General features: G+C 50.4%; 1 protein-coding gene across 2 annotated transcripts in view; it reads right to left on the reverse strand.

Moving 5' to 3' along the window:
- The window catches only part of CAMSAP1 (calmodulin regulated spectrin associated protein 1), a 35,001-nt gene extending 26,082 nt beyond the window's left edge, over positions 1–8,919 (reverse strand). Inside the window, exons 1-2 of one of the 2 annotated variants that reach the window (XM_088177544.1) lie at positions 8,714–8,919; positions 453–615 (exon numbers count right to left, since the gene is read on the reverse strand). In XM_088177544.1, coding sequence (XP_088033670.1) covers positions 453–615; positions 8,714–8,782 — 232 coding nt within the window. In that variant the 5' untranslated portion in view covers positions 8,783–8,919. Of the gene's footprint in view, positions 1–452; positions 616–1,270; positions 1,336–8,713 lie in introns of those variants that run through there. The other variant, XM_088177545.1, reaches the window with a different exon arrangement.
- Between the last annotated feature and the right edge of the window lie 9,411 nt (positions 8,920–18,330).

The raw sequence follows: 18,330 nt of genomic DNA on the forward strand, positions 1-18,330 counted from the left end.
ATTATGTTGTAGAACATTTTGAATGCAAAACCACACTGTGACAGAAAAAAGAAGCTCAAACTGAGCACACAAAGGGTGTCAAGGTGCCAGCATCTGTTGGACAAGGAAGAACCTAAAGCCTGGAGGGACTTGGGGCCTGCAAGATGTGACATAAAGCTCTGTGGAACAAAGTCTGCTTAGCTAAAGCAAGGATTTAAACATTTTGAGGCAGGCAATTCTTGCCAAGCACCATCTGGGAGCATTCACCATTAGGTTTGCTGATTCAGGGCATCTCATACAGTCCCGTTATTCCTGTTTAAGGTACCAGCAAAGATACAGTGTTAAAAGAGAACAGGCTGCCATATTATTGATATTTAAAACAAAGCCAAATTTAATTACTCCTGAAACAGCAGGGGAGACAAGAAAAAGCAAGAACAAAACCAAGAATGACTTCTTGATGGAGGTGGTCTTACCTATTCCGTAGGCTTTAGCACAGATCCATTGTAGATTAGCAGCTATTTTTGCTCTGGCTGAATCATAGAGCTCCAAAGGGACAATCTCAACTGCACTATCTGTCAGAGCATCCATTTTTCTTCTGGCACTATCTCCACCCGCACAAACATCAACATCCACCATCTAAAACAAAAACAAAAGGCAGAGACTTTTACACGAGCCGACGATTCTAAAGGCACACGGGAGAGGGGCTGGCCAGGCTGCACACAACAGGCCCGACATCCTTCGGGATTTCCATCGGGAGGGCTGATGTAGCGATTCCAAACCCACTCGGAAATCAAAAGGCATCGGAGCCCGGGGCGAGCATCCCTTTTTGTCAAGGGCAGGGCCCGGCCGAGGCAGCGGAGAAAGGCGCAGCCCCGTCACCTGCCGATGGGATAAAGGAAGGATGGGGCTCTCCCGAACAATGCGGGCAGGTACCGCCGCCCCCTCGCCGCCCGCGGGGCCGCGCCGGGGCAGGGGCAGAGCCAGGGCAGCACCTGCGGCTCCTTGCCCCGCCTCGCCCCCGAGAAGCAGCAGAGGCTCCGCGCCCGCACGCCCATGGCCGGCCCGAGCAGCGCCGGGGGCCGGCGGCGCCCCCTCCCCGCATCCCCGCCCCACCCGGGCGGAGAGGAGGAGAAGGAGGAGGAGGAGGAGGAGGAAGCGGCGGTGTGAGGGCGGGGGAGGCGGGGGGCGCAGCCCACCCGGCGCCAGCTCCGCGCAGGCCCCCGCCGAGCCCCCGCCGCCGCCGCCGCCGCTCCCCCCCGCCCGCCGCGGCCTGCAGGCCCCGCCGCCTCACCTTGCCGCGCTACCGCTGCCTCATCCCCGGCTCGGGAAAGGGGCACGGCGGTGCCCGGAGCCCCGGCGGGGCGGGGATGGGGAGGCTCGGCGGGCCCGGCGCCGGTGCCGGTGCGGGAGGCACGGACGGAGCCGCCGCCGCCGCCGCCGAGGGGCCGCGGCTGCCACAGCGCTCGGGGCCGCGCGCGCGCGCGCGCATGCGCCCGCCTCCCGCCCCGCGCGGCGCGCGCGCCCGCGCCCTCTCTCCAGCACCCCCCCCTCCCGCCGCTCCCGCCTCGCCCGGCCTCGGGGGCGCGCGCGCGCGCGCTCGGCAGGAAAAGGGAGAGGCGGGAGGGAGCGGGGAAGGGGGAGGCGGGAGCGCCTGCTCGTGCGCGCGCGCGCCCGCGCGAGGGCTGCGCGGCCTCCCGCCTCCCGCGCGCGCCGGGCAACCGTTGCCAAGGCGACCGCGCGCGCGGGGAGAGCGGACCCCGCCCCTCAGGGCCCCGCCGCCCGCACGGCCCCTCATGGACACACGGCTGTGACACACACACAGCACGGCCCCTCATGGACACACGGCTGTGACACACACACAGCACGGCCCCTCACGGACACACGGCTGTGACACACACACAGCACGGCCCCTCATGGACACACGGCTGTGACACACACACAGCACGGCCCCTCACGGACACACGGCTGTGACACACAGCACGGCCCCTCACGGACACACGGCTGTGACACACAGCACGGCCCCTCATGGACACACGGCTGTGACACACACACAGCACGGCCCCTCATGGACTCACAGCCCCTCACAGACCCACTACCATCACGGACCCACAGCCATCACGGTCCTCCCGCCCTCACAGCCCTGCCACCCACATCTCCTACCCCATCTTGAGGGGCAGGTGATGACTGGGGGAGCACCGGGGTCCAGCCTGTGGGAGTCATGATGGAGAAAGAGCCTCTTTGGTTAAAAGTGGGGTGAACGAGAACGACTGGAGCTGTTTCTCACTCCGGTGACCTGTCAGGAAGGTCCTGGCCCTCCTAACCCATAGCCCGGGGCAAGTGTGGGGTCTGCAGGGGTTTGGGGATCTGCTCCCGGGCAGGAGGTGGAATTGGGGCTGCTGAGCCCTCACCCCATCCCGACCCCATCCTCACCCCTTGGCATTTTCACCCAGCCTTCCCTTTGGATGCAGGGAAGCACAGAAATGCCAAAGAAACTGTCTATCCACAAAAATCACCAGCTGTGGAAACCTTTAGGTGCACGATAGATTCCTCTGTACCAAAGCAGTCGTTTTCTAAAGTGCGGGAAGGATTGAAATTTCTCTCTGCTGTCAGCAGAGCTCAATGAAATGCTGGGTTTGTATCAAAAAGTATCAGCAATACTTTTCTTCATGGTATTACAAATAATATCCTTTAAGATTTGCTGAGTTACTCCCTGCTCACCATCAAAGAACAGTTTTCAGGCCAAAGCCTCGCACATCTTATGTTTTAAGAAAGATGAATTCTTTCCCTGCCTTATGTCATGATCTGAAACAACAGCAAGAATTGTGTGACAGGTTCAAGATGTGAGATTTTTTTGCTGTTAGACACGCTCTTGTCTCCCAGCCCTGCACAGAGGCCTCTGTCCTGCTAGTCTGCATGGCAAGCAGGGGTCACAGAGTCTTAGAATGGAATCATGGAATATCCTGAGCTGGAAGGAACCCACAGGGATCACTAAATCCAACTCATGTCTCCCCCCAGCCATCTTCATGGCCTCCTTTGGATGCTTTCTAACACTTTTAGATCTTGCTTATCTTGTGGCATCCAAAACTCTTTGCAGTTTTGGCCACCACCCTGTACCAGGCTTGTGATCAAAACCGGACCCTGCAGATTTGCTCACTTGACAAGTGAGTTTTAGGGCTCGTCTGAAAAGTGAAGCTGCATGATTGAGCTTCAAGCCTCTAATGTCTGTGCTGGCCAGATGAATTATCTTCATATCCATCTCCTGAAACCATGATTCACTGCTGCACAACAGCAATAGCAGACTGAACTTACTCTACCTAACTTTGTTATGATTCCCATGAATTCTTTTCCTGCTGCATGTAACTGGTAGATTATATGAATATTTCAGAATCATTAAAGATTCATTTGGGTCTGTCTTAAGATTCAACATTCATTTCGCTGTGTCTTCTCAAAGTGCAAGGGGAGGGCATTCTTTGTTTGTGTCACCAGGAAATACGACCTAGTGTCCAAAGGTTATTCCAGCCTCTATCACTCTTCCATATTGCAGGACTGTGTGCAATTAAAGTGTCTTTGCAAACAACTTGCTGGTTGTTTTATAATCTCTGTTCGAAGGGTTTGGTTTTCAACACAGTGGTTACAGGCTGTCGATTTGTGGTGTTATCACCAGAACAAGCTGCTCTTGTTTTTAGATTAAGCATTAAGGCCCAATCCAAATCCCTTCATATTTGAGAAGAATGTTTCCATTTTCATGGTGGATTGGGCATTAGACCCACGGCAGGAACAGAGCAGCCCCTGGACTCCTGGAGCAGGTGGCCTGTGTTGAGAGTGAAGGTGTAACCAGGAGAAAACTGACCTACTTCTTCCTCTGACATATTTTTCCTTCAGGTAAGGAATGGATCCAGTTGTTAAACTCATCAGGAACAAAAATATGCTCTAAGAAGGTGGCAGACAACCCCCACAAAACCAAGCCAGTATCACCTCTGACTCCTGAAACTCCTGGAATAAAAAAAACAGAAAAAGCATAAAGGGGAGTGCTGTCCTTTCCCAGGCCTCTGCTGCTCGTAGGATCCTTGGAATTACCTCTTGCTCTGCCCCTTTTTCTCCTTTCTGCACCCCTTCCAGCATGGTGTGGAATGTGCTACCACTTCTTCCTCTGTGGTAATTCCCTGAAACTCTGCTATTGAGGGCATTTGCATGTCCTTAAGTGGAAGCTGAAATTGATGTTTTGGGAAACTTTGTAGGTGATGATGAAGTGGTTTGTCAAGAACTCGGCATCATCCCACAGCAGCGTCCTCAAACTTGTCCTGGAGATAAAAGGCCTGCATTTAAAGTGGGAGGGTCACCAGTGGATTGCTAAGTGTGTTTGCTTTTTCTGTGAGAAAATAAATGACTCTCCCGTGTTCAGCAGCAACAAATTCATCTGTAATTTGCGTGTGCTGCTTGTTTCTTTCTGTGCTCCACTTCTAAACCTGCTCCAAGGCTTTTCTTTTGGAAAATGATAATACATTGCTTTTCTACATGAAATAATTTTCCTATTAGTCTCCTGGATTCCTCACGCACTGAGAGTGGGTGTACACGTGAGCTGACACAACTTGTCTTCCAGCAGAGCTCTGAGGTTAATTACTAGCAGGCAATTCCTTTGAGAAATCACCATATTCACACCCATTGCAGGTAGCAAAGCTGGACCCTTGTGCTTGTTTTCTGCCACACTGGATAAAAGCCTTGGATCTTGATTTCTTCCACTGTGTTTCAATTATCAGTATTGGGAGACTATGAGTAGAATAAGAGTATCAGTTCCCAGAATATCTGAAGTCCTCAAGGACAGCAGATCTAAATTAATGATGGAAAAAAATGTATCTTCTGTAAAAATATAAACGTGCTGTGGCCTGGGACTTACAGGGTGAAAATAGATCCTGGTTGTGTAGAGGAAGAGCTTCCATTCCCAGAATGGTTTGGGTTGGGAAGGACTTTAAAGATCATTTTGTTCCAACCCCCTGGAAGGCAGGGACACCTTCCACTATCCCAGGTTTCTCCACGCCCCATCCAACCTGGCCTGGAACATTTCCAAGGATGGGCAGCCACAGCTTGTCCTCAGCAGCCAATAAATAAAGGCAGGTGGCTCTCTCTGGAAAGAGATTTTTTGCCCTCAGTCTTGCCCAACAGCTTCTGCCTGTGCTCTGTAGAGCAGTGAGAGAAAACACTCAAATGAATGAACATTTCTATCTCTTATCCTTGCAAAATTTCCAAGACAGCCATGAGTGCTGGAGAGAGCCCCAGCAGAGCAGTGAGCAGCTCATGCACACTCAGAGCCCTGGCTGCTTGCAGCTCCATCCTTAGGGCTCTATTTTCAGCCCTGGACTCATTTTGAACCCTGCTGTAGCTGCTTCCCTGTGCTTAGTTCTACAGGGCCTCGTTTGCCCTGGTGCTGAGCACTTAATATCCCCAGCCAGGATTGACTTAGAGCCTGGGCACAGCCCGAGGTCACAGCGTGGGGCCAGTGCTGGCACTGCCCGGGGGACAGAGGGGTCTGTCCCCTCTGTGCCCATCGGATTGGGTATCCTAAATATATGCACATACTACGGAGATCAAAATAAAAGTTGCATCTTACTAGAAATTCCATAAGGAAAAGGAGATGTGGTGAAGAAGACACTTAAAAAATCTCCTGGCTGACTGGAGCCTGGGTCCCATCACACGAGGGGGATGGGGGAGCTGGCAGCCTCCTCATGCTCTTGCTGCTCTGACAGCTCCAAATGTCTTCTCCTTGCTTGTACAAAATAGTTTCCTGTGACAGTCCATCAGGGAGCCAGCCTCAAGGAGGAGAGAGCAGGATATAATTCTTGGTAATGGAACAGTCACTTCGGTGCCGTTCCCAACAGCACACAAACAGTTTCTGAGGCACAGCACCGCTGTCAGCAATTCCTTATCTCCAGTTCTGTGGCTCGGCAGGAATATGCAGTGGCAAGGCCTTGTGCATCAGTGAACCACAGGCAACGAGCAACATTTTTCATGTAAATAAAGAAAACAAATGAAGCGCAGGCAGTAGGACTCTATTTCATTCATGCTTTTGTGTTATTTCAAAGGTAATGTATAAGCAGCTCAGCTGTTATGCTGATGAGCACAACAGGTTATTCAGATTTATTTCTTTTTCCATTTCTTGGAGTGTTTGATGTGTATCAAACCCAAGAAATGGGACTGGCAGCTCTGCCTCTCACAGAGAGGGGCTTCCCCCCAGCCAGGGACAAGCCCCATCACATTTAAAAGAATACTTGTGTTCAGCATTTATCTTCAAAGTGCTGTGCAAACATTAATTAATGACTCTGTTACTGCCAGGGGGAAGAGCTGGCAGAGGGAGGGGGGACAGCTCACCCTGCCTGCCTTCCTTGCTGGGAGCCAGAGCTTCCTTCCCCACTGTGAGGAGCAGGATGCTCCATCCCCAGGCTCTGGTTATCTCCAGCAATTACAGCTCTGGAAGTGCTGCTGGTGGGCTCTAAGTGCCTGCATCAATAATAGGAGGGGCTTTGGCCTGCAAGATATTTTTATCCACAAGATTATTTATTTTTAAAGTCCCTGGACTATGTTTAGGAGGATAACAGGTCAATAGCATTTACAGCCCAGCAGGTTTTCCCAGGAGTCTCATCCCACCATGCCTTGTCATTCCTCAGGCAACCCCAAGCAGAGAGACCCCAGGGACGAGCTGGGTGAGCACTGAAAGGGTTTTGAGTGTTGTCATGATCTAATTAATGAGCAAATGAGATGTTTCTATATTTACTTATATCTTTATATTCATTAAACTATTTTTAGCAACCACAATTGGGTAGTGCTCAAACAAATCAGTTTCAATGGGGATTGTTGATTTTCTTTTCCCAAATGATTTCTTCCTAAGGACACACTGAGTAAAACTACATTTACCACAACTGTACAACTATGCAAAGATAGAACGACTTACCCCCAACTTTTTCACCATTTAAACATTACAGGAAATCAATGAATAAGTGAAAGGCAGGAGAAACTAACAAGAAAAAATATCTAATTGGATTCCAAAATGCAACAGCTCCTGGCTGTGCAAGGTGCAGGAACCCAGAGCAAGATGGAACACACTGAGCATCGTCATCCCAATAAATGCTGTTGGGATTGTGGAGCAGTACAAACCCCTGGCACAGGAATTGCCTGGCATCCATCAGCATGGCACAGAGCCCTCCTCTTGCCATGAGCTGGCACGTGGTTATCCTCAAAAACAACATCCTGATCCCCTGCTAACCTTTGGAAATTCACAGCCAACTCAGCCAACCCTTTCCAAAAAGCTGTTACAACACGGTGATTTCACCAAAATGTTCGACATCCATTGTACAGAAGGAACAAATCCGGGGCCGCCTTGTTCCAGGTCCCCCAGGGGATGCACAAAGACAAACCCTGTCTGCCAGACCCTGGAAAATCCATCCCAGCCACAGGAGGGATGTACCTGACCCAGCCTTTCCCATTCCTTGTGGCAGATTTGAGCTATGGGCTTGCAATACAGAGGATATTTTGAGGACAGCCATTGCTGGATTTTAAGGCTTCTTCCTCCACAAACATTAACCTTCAGCCCTGGGCTGAGGGGCCAGCACAGAAACTCGCTCTGGGTGATTTTGATGTGCTCAGTCCATTAAAAACTGCCTCAAAAGCAAATTAAAGCTTCTCTAACTCCCCCACAGCAGGGTCTGGCGGGGGTGGGCAGTGGCTTCCCGCTGCATTTTGCCACATTCCCATTCAGTATTTTTAGCTCCTGCTCTTCTGGTGGGATGCAGCTCCCAGTTCCCCTTGCTGCCAGCTCTGTGCCACAGGCAAAGCCTTGACCTGGCAGCCCTGTCCCCTCCTGCCCTGCCTGCAGAGAGGTGCCAAAGCAAGCACTGCCCTCCTCACCCGCTTGGGCCCCAGCCAGCTTGCACATGCTCCAACACTCTTAAATCTGCAGCCAGAGAAATATGGGAACGTACAAATTAGTCAGAGGAATTGAAACATCTCCATCCTGCTCGTCCGGGTTTTATTTACAGCAAGAACTTGTCGACTGTAAAATTGAGACACTGAGCAGGAAACCAAACCATGCCAGAGCCTCTGATCCACTGGCAGCCAGCTCTGGCTGATGGAGCTCAGAGCAGAATCCCAGGACGAGGGGTGGGCAGGGGTCAGCCTGGTCCCCACACTGCTGGCAGGGATGCCAAAGCCCAGGGGCACACGGTGCCCATCACCAGGTACCCCCCAGAATCCCTTCCAATGGACTGGCACCTGCCCAGCTTGGCAGAGATGTGGGCAGGGCACAGCCCCACAGCAGGACGGATCTGAGAGAGGAGAGTGACCACGACACCCGGGGATTAAACTCGTGATGGTCCCACCCTGCTGTGACAGGGGTGACCGCTCTGTCCCCATTCACGGTGCTGCTCACTTGGGCCATGGGGTGTGGGGCTGTGTTTCCCTGGTCCCCCCGTGCCGTGCCCTCCCAGCCTGCTCCCCAGGCGTGCCTGCCCAGCACCATCCTGCCACGTTCAGAACTGGCTCAGAGCAGCCCGTACCCCTCCTCTGGCCCTGGGAACGGGGGTGATGAGACCCCCAGGGCAGCCAGGAGCATGTGGAGAGGGGGATGCTGTAAAGGACGCCCATATCCGTGGGGCTGGGGCACTGGAGCTGCCTGTCCTGTTCTGAGCCCCCCAACCCCTCAAAGAACAGCCCCTGACCGCGTGAAACCCCGACAGCACCGACTCACCGCTGGCCGCCCTCGACATCCTCGCAGCCTCGGGGGTCTCCGGGGGCTCTGGGCAGCTCCCCGAGGCATGGGTGCCCATGGCACGTCCCGGGGCTCAGCTCCGGGGGGCTCGGTGCCCTGCGCTCCCCGGGAAGGGCTGGGGGCAGCGGGGCAGCGCTGCGCTCCCCGGCATCGCTGCCATCACCACGGCAACTGCAGGCTGAATCACTCGGGCTCCTCCCGACTGACATCAGACGCGCGGAGGAGGGGGCTGGGGGCTGCGGGGCGATGCCGGGAGCAGATATTCCCATATTCCGGCTTTGGGTTTGGGTAAAGCTGGAAGGTTTTGTGCAGGAAAAGCTTTCAGATGCAGCCCCGCAAGGCAGTGCCAAGCCGGGATCTTGGGGTTTTTTTGTTTGGTTTTTTTTTGTTTGGTTTGTTTTGTTTTTGCAGGAGAACCTCGGAGTGAGGAGGGGGAAAGATGCTGGAGGCCATCGGCTCTGAAAGCTACCCAGTGCTGGTGGCATGGAGGGACTGGGACAGAGCCAGAGGGACAGATGAGATCCCCCTTCCCCATATTGCCCTTGGATTTCAGTTCTGTTCAAAAAACCCCAGATTAAGGAAATCAGTTGAGAAATTACTTACTTTGGCTTCCTTTGGTACCAGGAATGGGTGAAGGTCTCCTTGGGGGGAATGCACTGGGCCCCTGGTGTTCAGGCACATTTCTCCTGCACATCCTCCCTCTGGAACACTGCCCTGGGTGCCCAGCGCTTGTGTGGGAGCTGAAAATGGACCTTGCTTGGAAACCAGTCAGGAGCAGGCAGGAATGTTTGCTGGGCACACACACAGGGGGTTCAGGACCAGCACAAACGAATGCTCCACATACAGACATTTTTCAGAAGGATTTGGCAGCACGTTTTCTCAGAGCTGGGCCATGTGGGGCTTCCTCATGTGCCATCTGGTAGCCACAGCCAGGAGCACTGATGGCTCCATCCCCTCCACTCACAGCCTGATGAGACACAGGAAGTATTTTTAGTGGGATGAGAGTCCTGCACGAGGCTCTGTGCTGGGCAAGAGCAGCCAGTGATGCAGCAGCTACACCATCTCCAAAAAAACTTTTCTCAACTCTCCACAGGATCAACCCCCAAGGCATCACAGCCCCAGGCAACACCCCCCCACCAGACCACTCCCAGGGGCTCCTGGGCATCCCTCCTTCCATGAGGCTGGGATCAGGGAACCCAACACTTGGAGCTTTTATTTTTAGCCCAGCAAACTAAAAATACAGCCCATGGTACCCCATGGGAATCTGAGTGACTGCACAGCCCGGGAAGTGACAGCACCGGGGAAACCCGTGGCTGCCAGAGCTGCACCACCAGGGCTCCAAGGGGAAAGGCTCTGTCCAACTTCCAGACACCTGGGATGGGTGGAAAAACTTCAAACCACTCATGGATTGGGCTGCACCAGCCATGGGGCTGCTGCAGTGGGGAGAAGGGGCTGGCAGGAGGAGTGAGCTGCTGCTCATCACTGACAGGAAAGAGGAGAGGAGGGATAGGGAAGGTTCACTGCAGGCTAAAGCACAGATTGCAGGGGGGATTGTGCATTTTTTCTTTTTTTGGTGAATGTTCCTGTGTGGGAGCAGGGGAGGAAAGTGCCTGTCTGTGAGGAAATCAGGAGTAGGGGGGTACAGGCAGAGAGCACCCCGTGATTCATCCCAGGCAGCCTGGCAACCAGCTCCCGTGTAGGGGAAACACAGATGGAACAGGGATGCTGCAACACCCATCCAAAAGCATGGGAACAGCCAGCTGGTGTCCTCTGATTTTGGAGATCTGAACTATTCCCTTCTCTTGCACACTTCATGGAGGAGCTGTGTGGGACTTCTGGGGGTCCAGCAGCTCACAGCACCTCACCCCAACTGAGGCCATGGGGACAGAGGGAAAAATCTAATCTCATGTGCCAAGAAATCCAGAGAGCTGTTCAAAACTCCTCTCCTGCCCTTGCACAGGGAAGGGGCTGAGGTTGTGCATGGCTGAAGCAGCAGGGTCAGCAGAGCCCTGGGATTGTCCTGCACAGCCACATTAAGGAGGAGCTAAATAAAAAATCCAACCAAACTTGGGGTGGGTGGGAGCTGCTGTGGGTACAGGACTGCCAGGCACAGATTCCCTGGGGAGCAGCCCTTCCTCAGAGGACAAATAGAGGTTCACAGCTACATAAATGTGGTTTATGCCAGAGCTGCAGCTCATAAAAACCAAGAAACCACATCATGCATAAGCACAGCAAGTCTACCATGAATAATTCAGTCTTGGGGTGCAGCAGCAGCCACACACCTGCACAGCCCCAAGAGGCTCTGGCAGCCCTCAGCAGGGATTTGGAGTGAGGCCTCTGGAGCCACTGCTCACATCCTGCACCCAGAGCCCTGCCTGGAACCAGCTCCTGCTCCACCTGCTGCTTCCCAGAGTGGGAGAGCTCGTTATGCAACTGCTGATGGATGGGTAACAAAACCTGTTGGAGAGCTGGGACTCTCCCTGTGACACCGGGGGAGCTGCACTGCTGCATCCCGGGGTGCAGCATCAGTGCAGGACCCCAAAACGTGGGGTTTGCATCCCCCAGCTGGATGTGCTGCTGGAGCCCAGCACCCAGAGCCACCAGCGACCCTCTGGCATCACAGCTCTGAGCTCAGGCCTTTTGTTTGAGCGGCAGCTCCTCTGCCAGGCATCTGAATCACAGCCCTGGCTCACAGAGCTGGTCACCTCTCCAGGTTTATTTCAGTCCAGCGTGCTCTGGTCCAGCACATCTCGAGTTACTGGAGTCCCTCCCCCAGCTCCAGCAGTGCCTGCATTCCTGGTGACACTGGATCTGCAGGGCTCAGCCTGTGTCCCAGCTCAGGTCACACTCCCTGGCACTCAGACCGAGTTCACACACGTACACTGCAGCCCTGCCCTCTTTCCAGGACCAACATCCAGCTCACAAGTCCTGCAGTTGAAGTGAAAGCTCTTGAATTACAAGATAAAGTAATTTCTGCCTTAATTCTACTCCAAACCAAATTTCCTTCTATCAAACCATCCCCAGCAGCTTCCAGAGCTGCTGCTTCCTTTGGCCAGTTCCTCTTCTAATAAAATCAATTTAAAAAAAAGGCATGATCAAGCAGAGGGCACATGACAGGATTGTCACCAAGGGGACAGCAGCCTGGCCTGAGCTCACTGGGCTGTCAGGGCACAGGAGCTCCCAGGGGAAGCATCTGCTGCTTCCATCTGTTCCACAGAATCACAGAATGCTTTGGATTGGAAGGCACCTTACAGACCACCTTGTTCCACTCCCTGCCACCAGAGCAGAGTGCTCCAAGCCCTGTCCAACCTGGCCTTGAACACTTCCAGGGACAGGGCAGCCACAGCTTCTCTGGAACCCTCTCCATGAGGGATTGTACAAGATCCTGCTCCTTTTTAAGGGGCAATGTGACCATGACCACCAATTCATGGGAAAGGGCAAACACAGGGAAGGAGAAAACCCAACCCAACCACTGGGATGGCACCCACAGAGGGCTGGGAACACCTCCTGCCACACCACTGTGCTGTCAGCAGTGCCAGCCTTGCCAACACCAAGCTGCTTTTCCACAGCCAAGTGCAACCTGTGCTTCCCTTGCCCGCCCTCTCTGATGGATTTGGGCTCTGCTGGAGGCGGCTCCTGGGCTGGAGCTGCTGCTCATCCCTGCTGGAGCATCCCAGGACACGTCCCTGTGCCGAGGGTGCAGCAGGAGCTGCCAAACACACACCAATTACTGCCCCTCCTCCTGTCACTCACACAGCAACACTTCTTCATTTTTAAGGTGTGGATCTCTGCCCAGACCTGCTGTACCAGTCTAGGTTCACAAGTGTCATTATCTAATGATAGATCCCAAGCTGCTTTAAGGTAATTTTTTTTTTGTTTTAATTTTAAATTAGTGGAGAGCTGGACCTTTGAATTGTCCTGCTGCTGAGCTGTGCATTACAGCAAATCTGAATCGGGGCCTGACACCAAAACCACCTGCATTTAACACCACCACATTTAGCAACGTGATCTGGGCAAGCAGCACTTTGATGTCTCACACTCTAATCCTCCATCTCTCATGGGACACAATGAAAATCACTCTCAACTCCTCAGCAGTTGCTCTAACTGCCAAATAAACACGCTGCTGGCACGTTCCTTGCCCTGAACATGGAAGAAAATGCTAATTAATTTAAAAATCCAACCACCAAAATACCCCAAATGAACTCTACAGATTCTCTCTCCTTTACAAAAATAACCTCACTCATTTACACCATCAAGATACCACATTTACACCTCCAAGGCACCCAGAGAGGGGGCCAAGGCTTGGAAGTGCTTCCCAGATCTCCCACGGCAGTGCTGGCACCATGACAGCCAGATGGGAATTTTGGTTACATCACGTGCAAGTTGCTGCATCCCACCAGCTGCTGCTTGCTGGAGCTGTTTTCCTTAATGAGGGTTCTCTTGTTGGGAAAGAAAAGATTTCAATTTGTCAGTCAACAACTGTCAAGATAAATCCATCTTCAATGGCATCACAACATCCCAGGGGATCACCAGATCGTGTTTCACAAAGCCTTTGCAATGAATCTCCCCAAATGCAACTTTTCCTGAAAAATAAAGAAATAACTTCCAGGTGCAAATCCAGCTGCTGAAGCAGGATTTCCTGCACAAACTCTGTATGACCAGCTCTCACACCTCACTTCTGAGAAATCATTTCAGCAACCTGCAGGTACAAGGAACACTGAACAACGTGGATCCACAAACCTTTGCTGCTCCTGCAAATGATGGTTCCAAACACCTTGTAATAAATCAAAAAACTTTATTTTGAAGATATATTATAAATGTACAGCACACACAACATCAGTGTCTGGGGTTATGTGTGAGCAGGTTTCAAGCCTCAGGATTCATTCCAGCCCTGGCCGTGGGTTCCACATCTCCACACAAAACAATTCCAGCCTGAACAGGTCTGGCTTTGCCAACACCTCCCTGACTTCCAGGAATATATTTCAGAACACAACAGCAACTGCTTAAAATGATCACAAATTAGCAGCATTCCTTGCTTTTGGCCTGGAGGATTTCTGCAGGGAGCAAATCCTGCTGGTTTTCCTGCTCAGGGAGAGGTCAGTGACCCACACGAGCGTGGCCAGAATGAATCCTGAATTCCACAGGCTCAGGGATGTCTGCCCTAATTTAAGCTTCAGAAAAGTAATGTTACACCTTAGGAAGAGCTGTGCATGCCACACACCGGTATCAGAGCCAGATCAAAGTTATCTATGCTGTACCTAATTGTTGTATACACAGGTGAAATGAAAAAATGTGAAGTCAGTACCTTGCAATGTAATTTGACTGGTGCTGCCTCGTGGGAAGTGCTGGGTAGCAAATCACATTCGTGTACAGTTCATTAAGCCATGATAAAAATATGCAAATTAAAAATCTCTACAGGCCTCTGTTACCTGCTGCAACAGAGACACTTGGGTTTGTGGGGCTTCGTTTAAAACGTGATCCAATTTCCTCCCTCTCCCCAGAGCACGATATAAAACTATACCCAAATTCAGTAAGAATTTAATGCATTTACATTTACTGAAGTTCACATGCTGCAAACAGGATCTGCATTGAAGATCTTCAAATCTAGGGCAAGAAGTCCTTAAAAAAAACCCTTTTGCTACACCTGGATGTGGGGATGGAGGTGAGAACCACCATGAGAACATTCACATGGATGTGACACCCCGTGCAGGGAGCTGGGGCTTGTCCCCCACTGCCCTGCCACAGCCAGCACAAAATCCTCCTGAACAGGAGCTGTCCCAGAGAGGGGGATCCAGGCAGGATCTCCAACCCCAAAGCTCCAGGATTCCCAGTGGGATGGAAACACCAGCTGGAAGCGCCGCTGTTCTGTTCTTTAATAAAAATGGTATTTATTATTAAAAGTAGAAAATCAGGGTGGTTACTTTGGATGAAACACTGGCTGTCCTGTGCCTTTGGGAAAATTTGCCCAGACTGGAGCAGAGATCACAGTAAGCTGTGCCTCTCCCACAGGCAATGTTTGCTGACAGTGTCACTGTTATACATTCGTTTGGTGCAATGCTTATTTTGGTGTGAACACCTATAAAATGTAACAGTCCTAACTAAAAAGGATTTCAATAACCACTAAAGAATTGCTTGGATATGAAAATCAATCTCTGAAATGCGAGTTTGGTTCCAGGAGAGGAGGAAGAAAAGGGGGAGGGTCAAAGTTTGGGTCAGGTCTATGACAGGGGCTGCCAAGAAGCAGCCACGAGCTGGAGGTGTTGGAATTCGTGCAGGAGAGAACCTCACACCTTCCCAGAGGAGGAATGTCCTGATGGCTGCTTTGGGAACTGTGCAGCTCAATTTTCCAGCTGCATGGAGAACAAAAATGTCCTTGAAATGGTGCAAAGCCCAGCAGGGTGATCCTGTGTGACCATTCCCAGGGAGGGATGCAGCAATCCCAAAGGAAGACTCATGGCCCTGCTCACCAGGAGAGGAGGGATGGCAGAATCTTTGGGCTGGACCAGGAAGAGAGGCTCAGCAGGAGAGTTACACTAGCCCAGGCTCACAGGTCAGGACAATCAAAGTCCAAGCTGTACAATAACCACTGGCCTTTTTTTTCCAAATACACCCCTTTAAATGCATCCCCCTAAAAACAGAGTATAAATACTGCCCTGAGAACAAACTTCCATATAGGACATTGCCATGAAAAATATCAGTGTTTTGATGACACAATTTTAAGTTAGATATATTTAAATAAATAGCTGGCTATTTGTAAGAGGCCTGCAACATCAAAAGGTACAAGATTGTCTGGCTACCAATGGGGTGAAGAGGAGGAACTGTAAAAATTACACTGTTAGTCACCTACCACCCCATCCCTTTCCTGCTCCAACTCACAGGCTTCCAAATATTGACCACATTAAGAGAAAATTAACTCTGACATGTCTGTGCTAGTTTGAACTTGAACACAAGGTGCAAGCACAGGACCTGAGCCTGTAAATCCTCACTGCTGGGAGCAGTTCTTCCTCACAAAATCTGCTGGTTTTATTTAACAAAAATTCTACCTTTCAGGGATGTCTCAGAGATCCCCCAGTGCTGCAGCCAGGGACAGGACAGTTCCTCCCCAAGCAAAGCCACACACATTCCTTGTGCCCCATGGCTGCATGATCTGGCAACAGAATGGTGACATCTCTGTTTTTGCAGATTTTATAAAAACTGGGCCAATCTGTGCCTTATCAAGCACACTGGACTCAACTCCCCTCTGCATTTTCTGGGATGAAGCAGCAATCCCAGCTCTGGGGTGATGGGACAGCCCCTGGTGTAATTCACAGCCCAGCTCCACTGATGTCTTAATCAATTCCTTCAGCCTCAGGGGAGTTTTTGGTGGGTTTAAATCAACTCCAGTGCCTTGCTGCAAACACCACACCTCCTCAATTCTGGTCTCCTTCAGCTTTTGGCCACTGCAAACTTCAGTTCTCACAAGCCCAGCAGGGCTCTGTTAAAGCCATCCCAAACAACACCTCAGCTGTGGAAGTGCTGAGCTCTGGAATAACAAAATCCAGAAATAACCACATCTTCTCAAGCCTCCCAGCATCCTAAAATGCAGAATTCCTTTATCCCTACAGTCCCCCAACTGCTGCTGCTGACCCTGGGCACTCTCACCTTCTCTCACATAAGGATAATTTGTTTTACTGATGCTTTTCCCCACACTTTATAACCAGTTCAGTGGCTCTGAGGGGTGCTGGTGTTCCAAGTGAGGCAGCTCTGAGCACTTTGATCCCTCTGAGCTCCACAGTCCAACCGTGGACTCCTGAAATCAAACCCAGCATTTCCCAAGCCTTTACATTCCTCAGGGGCCACAACTGCACCAAAGGATCTGTTTGCTAAGTCTGAACCTCTCCTTATCCAGTCAGAAGCCAAAAAACCTCCCACCAAACTACAGGGTGGTTTTTTCCCCAACTTTGTTCTCTAAAAACACTCATTAAAAAGAATATTAACCAGAATCCTGACTGTAGAGAAGGACATTTCTCTCTAACATTAAGAGCTTCAAGTGAAAGAGTCTTCTGGTATTATTACAGGCAAAAAGCTTCAGGTGTAAGCAAAAAAAAAAAAAAAAAAAAAGGATTAAATAATCAAAACCTTTCATAAGACCACAATATTCAGTCACAGCTACTCATGAGTAGCTCACTGGGGTGCAGGATCAGGCTCCTGGCTTCAGTTACAGGACAAGGTTATAATTTCATGTCATGCTGTCAGTCTATTCTTAGCAAGAGCCCACAAAAATGGTTTTACTGTCCAATTTGGACAGAAGAAGCATCTCTATAAAGCTTGGAATTTTTAAATGTAAAAGTGAATATTTCAGCAGTCATCAACTGTAAACCTTAATACGAAATTACAAAATAAAAAATAAAAGGATCCTGGGATAGTAAGACAAGATAAAATCTCAGGCTGTTTTGATTTCTCCACCCTTCATATTAATTATGAGAAATTGGCAACTTCAGTGCCTCAGCTGCATAACAGCACAGAGCAGATGCCAAGTTCAGGCCAAAACTTGTTGTAGGGTTTCGGGTTGCATCTTGCTGCATTTTTGTTTAAAAAAATCTCTAACTGCACAGAAATCCCTCCCACACCTCAGAGGAGATGGCAGAGCTGCTCAGGAGCTCCCTGTTGGACAGGACACCTTTGTGCTCTTTAAGGACAGGGTTCCCACCTGGTTTCTCTGCAAGATTTGCCTCTTCTGCTTTTCCTGCAGGGCTGTGAAACACAAGGCATGGCAGGGATGATGATAGATGTCAATCATGTTTCATTAAATTGAAAATAAACTCCTTTTTTTAGCAGACTGCTAAAAAAGTAACACCTGCAGAGCCCAGGCATAAACACCAGCTGGATATTCACAGTGAGTTCTGTTCTTAATAGCTCAGAATTCCTCTCTGAAACCTCAAGTCAGTCTTCTGGCAAAATAGGAAAGATTCAGTCTGACATTCTTAGTATGACCATGGTAAAAATAATTATAAAGAAAACCCACTTCTAACTCAAAGATAGCAATTGCAAGCGTGCTTTAAATACCTTAAACAAGATAAAAACCTGTGATTCTTTACAGAACACCAGCAACCCCCTCCCCATGCAATTCAGCTGCTTTTTTTTTTGTAAACAGAATAAAACCCCCACAAGCCCCTTGCCAAAACTGTGCACATAAAAATGGAAAAAAAAAAAAAAAAAAACCAAACCTATGTGAACATATCCTTCCTTGCAATGGGATATGGCAGAGTGTGAGCTTAGGAATTGCAGCCACTTGGGAATCCAAGTCTTGATGTGGTGAATTCTGTGGTGAAAGAGATCCTGCACCTTTATGGTACCTGACAGAAAATTTCCTGCAAGTACAACTCCAGTGGGACTGTAACAACACTAATGCAGCAAATAAATAGGAAAAAGTAATGCTATTTATTAGAATTCATCTCTGAATGATTCTGCTTAAATTAGAATGCCAGATAAACAAGCTCGGATAGAAATGTGCTTGCTCTCCCAAGATTTGGGCTTTTAAAAAACGTTTCTTAAGAATCAATTTTTATTATTTTTTTTTTTAAAAAGCAGTTTTGCAATTTGATAAGAGCCATAAA

Source organism: Sturnus vulgaris, chromosome 22 (assembly GCF_052056855.1).
Source record: "Sturnus vulgaris isolate bStuVul1 chromosome 22, bStuVul1.hap1, whole genome shotgun sequence".
NCBI classification, from domain to species: domain Eukaryota; kingdom Metazoa; phylum Chordata; class Aves; order Passeriformes; family Sturnidae; genus Sturnus; species Sturnus vulgaris.